The 15375-nt window shown below is 42.2% G+C and overlaps 1 protein-coding gene across 1 annotated transcript in view; it reads right to left on the reverse strand.

Annotated features, from left to right (window-relative positions):
- csmd2 (CUB and Sushi multiple domains 2) overlaps positions 1–15375 on the reverse strand; it is a 254062-nt gene that overhangs the window by 200981 nt on the left and 37706 nt on the right. The window contains exon 5 of the mRNA XM_046417596.1: positions 300–516. Within this exon, the coding sequence (XP_046273552.1) occupies positions 300–516 (217 nt within the window). The remainder of the gene's footprint in view (positions 1–299; positions 517–15375) is intronic.

Below are 15375 nucleotides of genomic sequence, written 5' to 3' on the forward strand. Positions count from 1 at the left end.
GATAGAGCTGAGTATACAACTCAAAATATAAAGTTTCCCACCATGCCCCCAATGTAATTAATACTTTAGATCTGAAGTGTCTAATGATCAAAAATAGCCACTGTCATTATTCCCAAGAGGAATAATTTCCATATCTATGAATGTATGACCTGCCATCCACTGGCAAATTAGAAATCTTATTCAGAAGTCAAATTGTTGGCTACAATCCCTTAAAAAGTGGGTTTTCCATTTGGTTTCACGACCACATTACGAAAAGTCTGTATCAGCATTCACACATTAGTAATTTAGGTTGTCTTTACCGTGTCCGTAGGTTCCCTGGGCTGGGTGGCCCGTCATACACAGACAAGATGTCAAAGTCCTCCTCGAGGGCGAAGCCTTGAAACACCAGCTGAATCCGGTTGTGCTCCGCCGCCACAATCACCCATGTACAGTTGGCATAGTTAGGATAACCGTAAGGGTAGCCGGGGCTCTCTATGGTCCCGTTGGGACTGTGTAGTGTGTAACTGCAGTTCTGAGCTGTGAAGAGAAAAACAAATGGGGATTTATTAAAAGAAAGTGAGGCATGTCACAGGGTGAACATTTAGAAATATTAAAAAAGAATACAGCCAATACAAGAGAGAAAACACAACACTGGGAATTTCTGTACATCCACACACACACAGATGCACACCAACAGTCAAACAGTTTGCACCAAGTGCTGCGACATCCATTATCACTTACAGCATACAGCACAAGCCATTAATACGGCAGTGCTAAATAGCTCACCCTCTCCCAGCTTTCCCCACCTCTACCACCTCCATCTTTACACACTTGTTCACTCACTGGCCCTTTCACCACATTACTAATAGGTTCCCACGTTAATACACAACATAGCTAGAGAAGAGAAGATGAGTGGACAGGAGGGGAGAATGAAATCACATGCATACTCACACACACACACAGTCACACTTCAGTACTACATTAATCGTACTCATCTTGCATTTTTGTCGGCAGCCACTGCCTTCAATCTTAAGTTTTTAATTGTGTGTGTTGCCATCTATCATAACTGAGCTTATGTTGGATATACCCAGTGTGAACTATGGGTGTGTTTTGAACCACTCCGCTAAATGACTTGTCTTTGACTGATCAGAGCACAACCGAGACTCTTAATCAATGTTAGGGATTTGGTTGTAATTAATCTCTAAAGTGGACTGATGTGTGATTGCACTTATATTTTGTGTGGCTGTGCAGGGATTTCCCCCTGGAGTTAGTATTCATATTTAGGTGTGATCTCCTTGTGTTCATGTTAAAAGTTTTCATCTTCCAGACAGCTAAACTTGAGCAGTCAGCTGTCAGTCTGCCACTGACAGATGACAAGAGAGTAAAATGTGAATACACTGGGAAGTCACACACCACAAATTGACTCAAGTGTTGCGTCTTTTGCACTAAGACAGCAGGGATGCAACATGTCCAAAGTTAATTGACCTTTGCAGAAAAAACACAAGTGAAGTTATGGTTGCACAAAAAGAACCTGTATTAGTAAGCAATCTGACAGAAGGACTAAACAAAAATGTTGGGCAAGAATACTTGCTATTTATACAAATGATCTGTGTTTTGCCTTTGTTTGCTTCAGCCACAAACCTGAATCATAATGCAGCCTGATTAAAATGTAATTAGGAGAGTATAATTGGAGGACATCTGTTATCTGCATAATCCACATTATTCAACAACACAAACAATGCAACACTTGCAGTAGATGTGATTTTTGTTTTGTTTATTAATATACATACATACATAACTGTGTAAATGTCTGGAATAAACCAATGCATTAGAATGAGCTAAACTACCTAAGTGTATTAAAACAGGGCATTAAGAAAACAAAAAATCTTCTGTAAACACATTGCAGCTTCAAAACATAAAAACTGAAGAGTGATTGTTTAAAAATCCCTCCGGGGGGGAATGTGAATACCATAGTGAATTGCTTGTGAAACATACAGATTCTGTGCTACTTTGTGCGCACTCTCTGATGGAAGCACAATCCCAAAACTAACATGCCTCATGTTGAAAATAAGAACAGCAGGGATTTAAAGGTAATAAGGCACCAAGCACGAAGACAAGGCAACAGAACAGGAAGAAATGGGGGGATTTTCATTCCTCTTGGTCTTGTTCACAACTGAAATAAACAAAAGAAGAGAAAAAGAAAAGAAATGACAGAAAATAAAAATCAAGCATGGACATGGATAATCCCTGGTTAGCCAGACAAGAGAACCCTGCATTTGTTTTCACAGCAATAATCGAGGCCGGTGTTTAAGCTTTCAGGGGCTGCGTGCCACATCAGGGTGTTTATGAATTCTGAGATGCCGCTGGAAAAACATTAGCTGACGCACACACACACACACACACACACAAACAAACAAAACCAATATTAGCTTTTTGTTCCAGGTATCACAGCGAAACGGTATTTTTTTTCTATTTTTCCAGCAGGGGAAGAGGGGTGACAGTGTCAGGAGGTAAAGATCCAGACAGTCTGGATGGCATCAGCAGCAGCAGGAGGATAATAGCATCTCCAGTCATAGTGTATCCATCATGCTGCTGTTGACTCCCCAGGGCCTGTCTCGCCAAAAAACGGGCAGGGGCCTCTCTCAGCCGTCACTTTTCAACACTTCATTTGCGCTTGACCTCTTTCAAAAGACGCTAATGTGTGTGCACTTGAACCCTGGCTGCTCGAATACACTTTAGTTTGGTGTATAATGTGAGTTCTGCTCTTTGTTTGCTGTAGGGACATGTTAGAATGAGTTCTTGGGGAAAGCTGTGCAATGCAATGAATAAAACGATGTAAAATAAGATTAGCAGTAACTAAATATGACCTATATACTTTGCAGAGTGCTCAAAATAATTGAGCATCATAGCATGTAGTCCTCATCTTTAACCAGCAACAAGAGAGGAGAACAAAGAGAAAGCTACTGCTGTCTGAATTTCCATTAAAGCCTTTAAATAGGCGCAGCAAGTGAGCACCCACCCTCCCAATTACCACCAGGTCAATACTAATATCCAGTAAAGCCTCCAAATCCACCTCTTCTACCTGATTTTCATATACACAGCCCGGTCAATAATCTCCTCATCATCTCCTTCATTACGAGGCCTCTATCAGACAAATGCCAATCAATGGCTCATACAGAGGCCTGATGGCAGAGCTTGATTGGGGTCAGAGTGGACTGTGAACCTCTTCAAACGAACAGGGCAGAATTAGAAAACAATAGCACGGAGGTTAACAGATGAAATGTTATTAATCAGTTTCGGGACTGAATTGAAATGCTGGAAGACAAATGATTTTGTGACTTTTGAAGCTCAATATAACAAACCTTTCATGTTAGAAATCAACATGTTTAGGGTGTTAAGAGCCCTCCACAGTATTAGTGGCTATAAAAGAAAAAAGGACACTAAAGGAATGCAGCTGAATAAAAGCATTTAATATCATCGGAGCGCGTGTGATATAAGAGCACAGAACACGCTTTACATATTTATGTATGACAAATAATTAATTGGCCAGGTGTCTTGTGTTTCATGGGTACAATTAAATGAAGCAAAGAAAAAAAAACATGACAGAGAATAAGGTAACTGAGTCTGCCAGAGATCCACCAAACTCAGTTTTGAAGAGTGAGCACCTGTGCCAAGTGACCGACTCTTAAATCGATAATGACGTACACGATCTGAGATGAAAGACACACAAAGACAGAGCTTTTAGAGAGGCCGCTTTTTTTGGCAGCAGCCAGAAACATTTTATCCTTGCTGAAGAATACATGGTCAGAATCGAATTGGAAACATCAAAGTTCACTTGAGAATGCACTTTTGTGAGCATTAAGGATGGATTTACAACATCATCAAGTCTGATTTCCACTTTACACGGTAATAACCACGAGATACGAGTGAAGTTGAGGTAAACTGTGAGTCTTCTCTTTCTGTTCTTTGAAAACCGAGAGCGCTTGATTAAGTAGATCCTTCACTTGGGGCTCGGTTGAATTATTTAAGCCTCGCCCAGGGTGCATTATGATATTAGCTGCCGGGAGCTGTTGACCTACTGTGAAGCCCCTCAGTGTAAATCTGCGCGGTAGAGCCCATCCTGCAGATGACCCCTCTGACACACCATAAAGACCCCATAAACAGACTGCTGGCCGTGCTGTTTTAGCCCGGCTAGACCTACAGCAAAGTAGAAGGTCATGTTTTCTCAAGTTGTGTAAGTTCAGGTGAACCATCATGAATATGGAATAGCAGGAAATTTGCTGGTTCAGCAACTAGGAAAATTGCCCAGTTGTTCAAATGCTTGGTGTATTTTATCCCTCAGCATGTCTATTTGAACTGTTTGCACTGGCTTGTACTGGAATGTTAACTATGCTTGATGTTCACGGATGTTCAACAGATAAACCATTGGCAGCATCCGCTTGGCACATACCATCTCCGGTGTGCACGCCACCAAATGGGTGTACAGGGAGAGGTATGACCTTGCTGGGGCAGCACTCCAGGTCCTACTTTTGTGTGTGTGTGTGTTTGTGTGTAGGAGCTACTGTTTTCTTTGCCAGGGCAGTTGTTCAGTAGCGGGCATACAGAACTGCGGCAGTGCGCTGTGACACTTTGATGAATCGATGGTCACTGTGCTGTACTCGGGCAGGTACACAGCAGAAGAAGGAGGGAGAGAGGGAAAGACCAAAGGTACAAAGTGGGGTACACTGACAGGCACATAGTAGACTGACTGAATGTATGGACATATGAGAAAATAGAAGTAAAGGTGAAAAGAGGGACAAACGACAGGTGCTAAAGAATAGCAGCAGAAGGGCAAAGACGGTGGATTGAAGGTGCGTGAGAAAAGAACACGTCAGAAGGTCAATGAGAGGAAGCACAGCAGCCTGTGGGTGTAAATGAGTTGGAAAGAGGAGGAAGGGTTTTGGGGAGAGATTTTTTTTTTTACCTACCTATTTTCTGCATCTCATTGCCATTCTGAGGTGAGGTCACAGCCACAGTGACATTCACAGCAAGATAGTACTTAAGCTGCACGGTTTGCAGAGGTCTATTTGGACAGATGCTTTGTTTGTGTGTGTGTGTGTGTGTGTGTGTGTGTGTGTGTGTGTGTGTTTTGTTTGTATGAAGACCCACGAGTGCACACATGCCTATGTATGAAGGTATCAGTTTTCTGTACATGTATGACTGTAATCCCTATACCCCGGCTGAGTACAGTATCACATATCTGCATGTCACTCTTCTGCTAAGATGCAATTTCGCTGGCTACAGTGACTCTCAATGGGAGGAAATTTCATCTCGGGAAAACACAGTCCCCAGATAACACTCACACCATACCATAAAGACAAAAAACAATACTTGAGATACAAAAACTTCACTTCTCTTTTCTGGACTCCCATCTTTTTATCCCTCCCTGCCTCAGTTTGGTCTCATCATCTATGGCTCAGATTTGCCTTTGGACAACAACAAAGACACAGAGACCATCCTGTTCTTGTACTCAGTAATAGAAGAGCCTTACATTTTGCATGATGAATAGAATGACAGAGAATGAAACTTATTTTTTGATGTTTGACAAAAGTCTTATGGAAATTCAACAGTTTTAAGCACAGCACAATGTGCATATGACATTGTCAAGAAAAGGATGCAGCATGTAAACACTTGAGAAAATACTGAAATGATTAGCTAATGCAACAGACTTTACTTTGCAAATGTCTGAAATGTAGCCATAACATGTACAGCATATCTAAGGAAATCTCACTCACATACATCATGCAAGCGGCCATTACAATTTGAAAGAACCATAAACCAGTTATTTTATGTCTTCGCATTGCATAGCTAAAATGCAGAATTCAGCTCATTCCTTATTCTCAAGAGAAACTATAAAGTCTTCATACATGAAGTCTATCAGGGGCTATATCCATACAAAATGAGCATCCCAGTGGAGCAAACATGGAATAATTTCCAACCAAATGAGTGTCCCTCAGGGTTTATGGAGTAACAAAGCTATCCACTATCACATATAACCTATCCCACGAGTAAACTTCAAACAATCAAATGTTTTGTGTGAGTGTGTGCTTGTTCCAGTAACTGCCTCCCTGGTGGGAAGATAAACCCTTCCGCCCCATAGATCCTCTCAGCACCACTATTTGTCTCTTGACGTGTCAGCGCATATGCGTGCCTTGACCGCATCATATCCGAATTAACCTCTAGATGGCCGCCATTAAAATGGAAATGGGTGAGCTCAGCGATCCTGCTTGCCTCCATACATTAGGCTAATGTCCGGGCCAGGATGACACCGTCTGCCATTACAGACAAGCCAAATGCAGTGGAAGGCGCTCGTGATAGGCTTGCCCCTCCCCCCGCCCCACCACCACCATAGGTTGTTTCCACTGGGCTGAATGGTAAATGTTGTTACCTTTAAAGGACAGAAAAAACTGAGCTCGCATTTCCATTATGGTGCACATTCGAAGCTTGGAATGGGTGCCAGCTGCACGAATGTGTGAAGAAAAACAATGATCTGTGCAAACACATACAGAGAGGATGCTGACGCAAAACACGTGAATGCATTTGCCAAAATCCACTTTCAACAGTAAATCAGTGAACCCGTGTGTCCATACCATGCTGACAACACCAGTCGCAGCATTCACAGCTCAGGCTCTGGCTTTTCTTTTAACATTCTGTTGACGCCTATGGCAACATGTAGTTAAAACACACAAAACACACTGTCACAGCAGCGTGGCTGGTGGATGAAGTGAGTGGGGTGAGAAAATAAACAACACCCACACACAAAAATGTAGCCAAAGATCGAAGCATCGAAGGAAGAAGCTGACGAGGCGCGCATGCAGAAATGCACACTTGCATGAGTGCATGCACACATTGCTGACTGTTATCAGTGCTGGTAAAAGAAGCACAATGGAGCATGTGTTCTCTTTGACAGAGAGGCAGAGAAGGGGGGAGCCAGGCAGTTCCTTCCAGCTGGGTCATATTTAACCAGCAGTGTTAACATGCCAGCCAAAAGAACCTGCAGCCACCTACACACTTACACATTATTTCAGCCCATCCGGTTCAAACATTGATTCAACAAAGATATTATGGTTTCTTCATCACGTTGTTTTCCTCACTGACTCCTCTTCCTATCAAGACATTTAAATATACATTCAAATAGCCCTGTGACAAGTTAGAAAACAACACAGCTCTTCAGCAACCCACACATCAAGGCTAGTGGTTGATCAAAAGAAAATAGCCCATTCAGAGTCAAAGGCATGTTACAGTTGATGTTCTTCCCTTTCAGAAAGACTCTTGCCTTAGTGGGGGAGTTTATTCAGCACTGATACAAATGGGCCTCCCACACAAAACACAGTGAGGCCACAGCGCTTGGTGCCTGGAGAAAACCATGTGTGTGTTTTCATGTCGGAGTGTGCACATGCATTTGTATCTGTAATAACACTTGAACATAGCCCTGCTTCCTAGTGCTTGGCCTTGTGATTTTTTTTTTTCTTTCTTTTCCCTGGAAACACTGCCTCTGTGCAGACAAATGCCCTGCCAGTCAGGGGAGACTGTGCTAAGGAGACGAGGCACCAAGATGTGCATGTTTTTGAATTTTTGTTTTGTTTTTGTGTGCCACATTATCTGCTACAGGTGATCACGTTGGGTATGTGGATATGTCACACGGCTGAAGAAAGGTATTTCATTATTTTTATTTTTGTAAAGTGGCTATTAAAGTCTTCTAGTGTGCCTGCTTAAGCTGAGTGTCTGAGAACACTTGATCTGCCAAGAGTTTGGACTGCAATTGTCATATTGAAGGAAGCTGTTCCTACCACTGCCTGTTTGGATTTTCATTCTTGTAACATTTTTTATTTATTTTTTTTTTTAGTATGAAAAAGTTGTTTTTTTCTTTTGTATTTGGAAGTTTGTCATTTGTCATTTAACTTTAATTTTACCACTTTTATTCCTAGCTGTCAAAAATCACTTTTATTTTCTTTTTTATAAATACCTGCTGAACAGCGTGACTTTTGTCCCTCTGCATGGTGGTGGTAATTATACACTTACTTCCCTTTGGTTTGCTGTATTTTGGTGATTGTGCACAATTGTAGATAGAGTCCTGGCTTCTCCCCCCTTTTGGCACAATACCATGAGGTCCATCTGTGTCCTAGAAACTTTTAGCTTTTAGTGTGTGTGTGTGTGTGTAAATGTAGATATAACTGGTGTCAGTCTTTGAAGAGTCGCTGTGGGATTTTGATTACTATAATCTTGTTAAAGTCCTTTTTTTTAACAAACGTTCCTCAAATTATTTTGGCTTTCTCTTGAGGTCTCTCTATTGTGTTTAAGGGGGCAGAAAAAGTGATTTGCGACACTCGTGTGCGAAACAGTGAAAGTCAATTATCACCTCATTTTGATTCTGTTCACATGTGACAGTTGGGCTCTTTGAGTTATGTTTGACAGACTGAACCTATGAGGAAAGCCAATCTTAGTTACATCGTGCTGTCTATTTGCACTTAAATTACACCAGATATCAGTGAAAACTACACTTTCTCAACTCTAACCAATCAATAGCATCAGCAGAAGGTGTCGTAATGCAATTATGGATGTGTGAAATGCATGAGATAGATAAGCTTGTTGATCTATGTGCGTGTTAGTGAGCGGACCATTCATGAACATTTGATCCCCTCTAGGACTGCATATTAAACCCAAGAGGAAACACCGATCCAGAGGTCAGGTCATGACCGTCCCACCAGGACTATTCCGTCTATCACTGAGAGATGGATGAGCAGCAGACGATCAATCAGCCTCACTTCAACTTACTGTAGTCCACTTTCACCTTTGAACTGGGGTCCTAACTGCCCCCCAGGAAGGCTCAAGTGTCAGCTGTAGGCCACAGTCATAATTAATGGGGCTGCATGTATCATTCAGATGGATGAGAATTTTTTCCATTTAAATTAAAGAAGACACTGCCTCTGCATATACTACATTATCACACTGTTGCTGACAACATTGAGTCAGGTCAGTTTTAGTTATATATCCCAATTTCACAAGATAGCCTCAAGTGGCTTCAGAATCAGTACAAAATCACTCAGGAAAAAAGGTTTAATTTTATTTGCAGATAAAGCTGTTAAATATTCAGTAATAATAAATAATTGCTTCTGAGTTCCTGAATACTATTAAAAGAGCTGAAGGCTTTAGAAATGTATCCTGAATGTGAAGTTTAGGACATTTCAGAATGTTTAGCTGGTTTGCCATTTCTTGACTTCAGAAATGCAGTAACTCTGTCCACTTCTATGGTAAAAATCTAAGTATATATTTTACACTCATTGCCATTCAGTTAGAATTTATTTTCTCTGTGGCAACAAAGCATGTAACATGAGCCAGCAGACAAGTGCTGTAACTTAAGGTTAAAGTGGTTTGGACACCACACACTAATGCTAGCTAGACACACTTTAGACTGATTTGCAGTGTAATGTTCTCCCAAAACATTAGTTAGACATTTTGGTAAATATGCTGACTGGCTCACATGTGGAGAGTTACGTGAGAAACTCCTGTTCGGAGTCACAAAACAGTTCTGTCCCATTAGGATTAAACTTGACCTTTTTACAATATGGGTGTTTGTATGGAATAAAGTAATGAGCTAAAACATTTTAATTATATGATTAACAGATAGATATGCCTGTTATGAGGATTTTGTTACCATTAGACATAGTTGCATTAGCTGTTTTCCTCTATTTCCATTTATGCTAAGATAAGCTAACCCGCTGTTAGTTACAGCCATATATTTATCGCACAGACGTGAGAGTGGTAACTATCCTCTCCACTAACTCTTGGCTGAAAAAACAAGGAAGTGTATTTTCCAAAACGTCAAACTACTGCTCTAAAACAAACAAACAAGCAAACAAACAAACAGAAACACAATAGCCACTATTCACTGCAATGAAAGAGGACACCAGCTTTTCTATGCCTGGGCCAGCACAATTTAAGATTTTATTTCAGTTTGTTTTAATTCTGAGCCATAAAATATGCTATTTAGTTATGTAAAGACACTGAATGCAAAATGTAAGAATGTAAAAAAAAAAAAAAATCCACCATACACATATACACACACTGACTGAGTCTCTCCACATGATGACTGTGCCTGTTTCCCAGAAAAAGACTGCTGACAGATTGCCTATACGCTGAATTGAGCGAGAAGAAGTATAGCAAAGGGGACAAAAAGACAAGGACAAGGACAAGATACCTCCTGTCCAGGATCTAATCTTCATTTTCTGGGATCACTGATATCTGATAAGAACAGTGTAAATCAGGAAGCTAAAGAAACCCCTGCTTGAGCTTTGTGTCTATACAAGACAGACAGGGCATCTACATCTGTCTCTCACTTTGCTGGGGATTTACAGTAGCTGGAGCAAAGTCCCATGATAATAATGGGAAGGTGAAAATCAGAATGAACACTGAGCTTTCACTGTTATAGTTCTGCTCCCATACATGGCTCACACAGCTAAGCGCTGGACATTTTTTCATTTCTTCTTTTTCGCCTGTACTTATCCAGGGAAGACTGAGCATGTATGTTCTTTTCCTGAAATGTCTTGTCTCACAGCAGTTGTACTGCTGTTACAGTAGTTGCATATATTCACATCTGGGAGTTGCCCAGTACAACCAAGCTGTTCTTCTACTGGGAAAATAAGAAAAGTGAAATGAAACCGCTTTCTTCTCAGAAATCACTGATAACACATACTTGAGCAGGGCACTTTGCCATAACCTCTCCATCCACTATCCAATGTCTTCAATGAACCTAAGCTGCTAAAATGCTAATAGAAAAAGACAGCAGTTCAACAGAAAAGCTCACCGAGAAACATTATGAATGTGAAACATAAGCACTGCCAGGGTAGTGTTAGATGGTGTTAGATTCATATTCCCTGGACGCATAAAGCAGCCAAAATATACATTTATTAATTTCGCGATGAGCTCAGGGACATCATGTTTAAAGGAAACAAGTATTCCTCTTTTGTTTTCCTCTAGGTTTTGCTCTGCTTGCGTCAGATTTGATCTATTGACTTTACAACCAGAGCCCCCAGACATACAAATCCCTTGATCTGAATGTGCATGAGTCATATTTAATGAAAGAAAACTACTTCACTGTGGCCATACAGTAAAACTGTCAGCCATTTTTTTTTAGTATTTAACAGATGGAACAACAGAAGAACAATTGAATTGTTTAGAAAATGAACTGGATGTTCCTCAACATCTCACTGAGTGCCACTTTAATCAAGATATTCTGCAAAAGTGCATCTCGGCCTAAGTTCATCAGGTCTAATGGTCCGATTTGTGTGTGTGTGTGTGTGTGTGTGTGTGTGTGTGTGTGTGTGTGGCAGCATGAATACATTCAAGAATAACTTTGTGGGGTGGAGTCTCTTAGTGTGCATGAATTAGTGACTGTGTGTGTGAGTCGCTGTGTGGCTGTGATCAGTGTGACGAAGCACAGTGACAGAGCTCTGGCCATCTGGAGACAGATGACAGTGTGAATCACCAGGGAGGAGGATGGAAGAGGAGAATGGGAGGAGGAGGAGGTGGGGTGGATGGAGGGAGGACAGAAGGAAAAGGTAAGAGGGGGAGACACGGGAACAGAGAGAGAGAGAGATAGGAATGGAATGACACATCGGCAGGTGGGTGGGTGTGGGGGAGGTGAGGGTGCTCACAAGGACTAAGCATTTGAATCATCTGAAAGCCGCACATGTGCTCACACACGCACACGACATGGACACATACACCTTCTGTCTCTCAGTGGCCCTTTTTGAGCGAGCTAATGACCTGCTTGTCAACACTTTAGTCTAATCACCCTAGAGTGAATGGGGGTGGCAACTCACAGACTCATCCAAACACACACACACTTATATGTGCCCACAAGCTTACTTACACACTGCTGGATGTTGAAATAGAAGTCTGTTTGATGCCTGATAAGAAAATGAACCCTTCAAATATATCATTTACTACAGAGAGGAAAATCACTCAAAAGGCACAGAAACATAGGGCCCAGATTATCTCTCAGCTGGTGGACGCTTATCACCCCTCTTCTCCAACAGCCGTCTCCCCTCTCTGCCTCTCATTTTCCCCATCACAGTAGATTCTTTTCCCTCCCTGCATCAACTCTTTATGATCTCCATCTTTATCTTGACCTCTCCCACTTAGCTCTTTCTCCTTCACTCCAGAAGGAAGCAGTAACGGCATTACAACGCACATCTACTTTGCATTCCAGACATTTCTCCTCTTTGAGTAAATAGATAATGTCATCTTCTTCCCGGCTCCCATTCTATCCTTTATTGCTCAACGGTGAATGTAGAGAGCAGATGGGAGATACAAAGCAACAGAGCGTGCAGGTAGTGGAGGATTTGAGATTGAGAGTAGCAGGCAGACAGGTGGGAGACAAACAAAATGGAAGTGAAATGCCCATATACTCATCATGAAAACACACTTATGGAAGATAAAACACATGGGACTGTGTGTGCTAATAGGACTTACAATACTTTAACCTTGGAATCAAGCATGGTCACAAAACCACTAAGCCAACTTTAGTTTAACATCCACATATCTTAGTCAGAATTTAACAGATAGGCAACACATGGCCTACGTGGTGATGGTTGTTTGGCATCCACCTGCATCCTCACATGAGGATCCTAAGCAGTTCCCAGCAAAAATGAAGACTAAAATGTCTGGTTTAAAGAGATTTGTAAAAGATGTAATCTTTTACAAATTGGAACCAAACAACAGTCTGAAGACCAAATATATTTGATATATTAGACTAGAAAAAATACGGCAAGATACCACTTGCGAGAGGTCATTTTTGGAATTTTGGCTTTAAAAACATAATAGCCGCTGGTTCATTTGCAAGGATTAATTTTAGCTTTATGAAACACTTACTAAATTCGGTATAACAACAAGAGCAGAGGCCTTGCGATCTGATGCTATCATAGAGGAGATTGAAGTGTGTGTCTAACTGAGGGTTGAGAGCCGTTAAAGCGTTGGAGAAATCCCATCTGACAGAGCCCTCCACCTAGGAGCAGCTCTGTTGCTGAGGCTGCAGGCTGGTGGAGCTATCCGTGGTACTGACGAGAACTTCAGCTCAGCGGCAAATTCAGCTGCGCCCTTCGCTCTCCAGGGTGCTGAAAAAGTCCCTACACTGTGAGGTGCTTGGCGGGGTCTCCTCGCCCGCTACATTGTGCATTATTTCATTGCGATACAACAATGAAACGACCATGCCTGTGTGTAAAAGAAAGCCTGTTAAAACTAATAGATTTCACTCCAAGTTTATTCTAAAGGTTAGGCATGAGATTACTAAATCATCAACAGCAATGTTTCCTAAGGTGGTCCCGATTAAAATTGCATCAATTAGAGGTCCGTGGCCTTTTTGTCTGCCCGTAGGTCTTTCAAATTAAAATGTTTAACTTTGAATTTGTCATTTCTGATTTGCGTTATTTTATTTATTTTAAAGAAAGCGACTTTTTTAACCAAGGTTTTTCCTTCTGTGATTGCACGGGAACACACACACACACACACACACTTTGGTCCCATCTCTCATGACTGTGCGAGTACAAGCAAATGTCACGAAGTTAAAAAAAAAGAAAAAAGATAAAAAGGAAAGGGGCATCAAGCCTTCCAGTCCTCATAACATTACTCCAAGTTGCATCATGAGCACAACGCGGCGCCTTCACATAAAGGAGAGCGTTGCTTGAGAGGAGAGGACGGCGGAGCGTGATCTTGCTTGTAAATGGACATGCTGAGAAGCTGCTGAGCGACCGTCTCATGCGCCGCTGACGAATGATCTAACATCGGCGGGGCTGGAGTGGAGAGAGCCAAAACACGCACCAGATAGGCAAGACAAGTCATCCTCAATCTGCCTCCCCTCCCATTCCCCTCCCGCCCTTTGCGTTATCTCATTTGTATACGTTTAAATGGACAGAGGTTGATTACTGCTTATTGACCCACGAGTCCACGGGGACAGCTGGTCTTTGATGTCACGAAGAGAGAGAGCGCACCGCTTTCTCCAGTAGCTCCAGCAACTTTAACATCTCTGTCTTACTCAGTGTGGCTCTTTTGGGAGCGATGATGTGGTCACAGAGGAGGCTGAAACTTGTTTTAAGGTGACACTGGTTGACAAATGAAAGGCGGTATCAAAGCTTTATCATGCACCTGAGACGTTATGCTTATCAAACGTGGCCTGGAAAAGAGCAGCCGTGTCATTTGGCCAACGCGCGACATCAAACATGGACCTGCCTCTGTGGTTCATTAAGCCTCGCTTTGGTTTGATGAAATACGTGGAGGACAAACGGCCGCGAACTCCTGGTCCTCTCTGCCCTCTCCGCTCCGCCTCTCAGCACTGAGTGAGGCTCTGGTGCCGCTCAACGGGAGGATGGGGCAATTGCTGGTGGCAGCAGCGCCGAGGGACGCGCCAAACCACCTCAACGCCGGCGTGAGATATTCAACCATTTTTATTGACAGCGTTTAAAGTAAATGCTGTTTAAGGGGAGGCAAATGGATAGTCTTGTCTCTCCTGCTCTTCGCAAATATGTGAAATAACTTAGAGTCGCTTTACCAAAAGTAGATTCAAACGGCAAAGAGAGTGGGCAATAAAAAAAAGGCTCCCTGGACGCAAATAAAACTAGAAAAGCTCCCACGAATAGACCCACGGCAGATTTACTTCACGGGAAAGTCGAGGGAGATTTGTCAGTATCATTGTGATAAACCTACAACTCACCAAATACCAGCTGCGTGGTTCACGACACAAGATTTGAACAAGAAGTGGGAGTTCGTTGGTGGGAGACATGAAGGGAGCGACGTTTTTGTTTTGTTTTCTGTGGAACAGTGCCGCTCATCACCACACTCGTGTAGCCTACAGCATAAGACGACGCGGCCTGCTGCGATTTGGCGTTACTGAAAATGTGCCCAGTTTCCACTCACTCATGTGCCGCCCAAAGAAAGGTACGAGTGGGCGAACACGGAGTCATGACTCACTGTCAAATTTATATTGTGGCCGTGGCAGTATTCTTGGCTTTTGCTAAAAATAGTGCCCATTCTGTGGTGTGGAGCCAAGACAGTGATAAAACGGTTGGTTTTCTTTGCCAAAGAACCTGCTCGGGATGGCAAAAAAAAAAAAAAAAAATCATTGCGGCTCTTCCCCGAAAAGCCTGGCCTCTAAGTAATGCCATAAGCTTTTCGTGATGAATGTCCAAGGCTACGGGAAAAGAAAAGAAAAATAGTCATATATCAGTAACTGAGTGTGTCTCTCCTTTCAGAAGACACATTAGGTTAGGGTGCGAAGACGTGGAAGTAAATTAATAGTAATGATGATCTGTTGAATGCCCAGTTTCGGGTGCAAGATTTCCATTTGCAATTAATCAAAGACAG

This window comes from Scatophagus argus, chromosome 17, assembly GCF_020382885.2.
Source record: "Scatophagus argus isolate fScaArg1 chromosome 17, fScaArg1.pri, whole genome shotgun sequence".
Classification (NCBI taxonomy): Eukaryota; Metazoa; Chordata; class Actinopteri; family Scatophagidae; genus Scatophagus; species Scatophagus argus.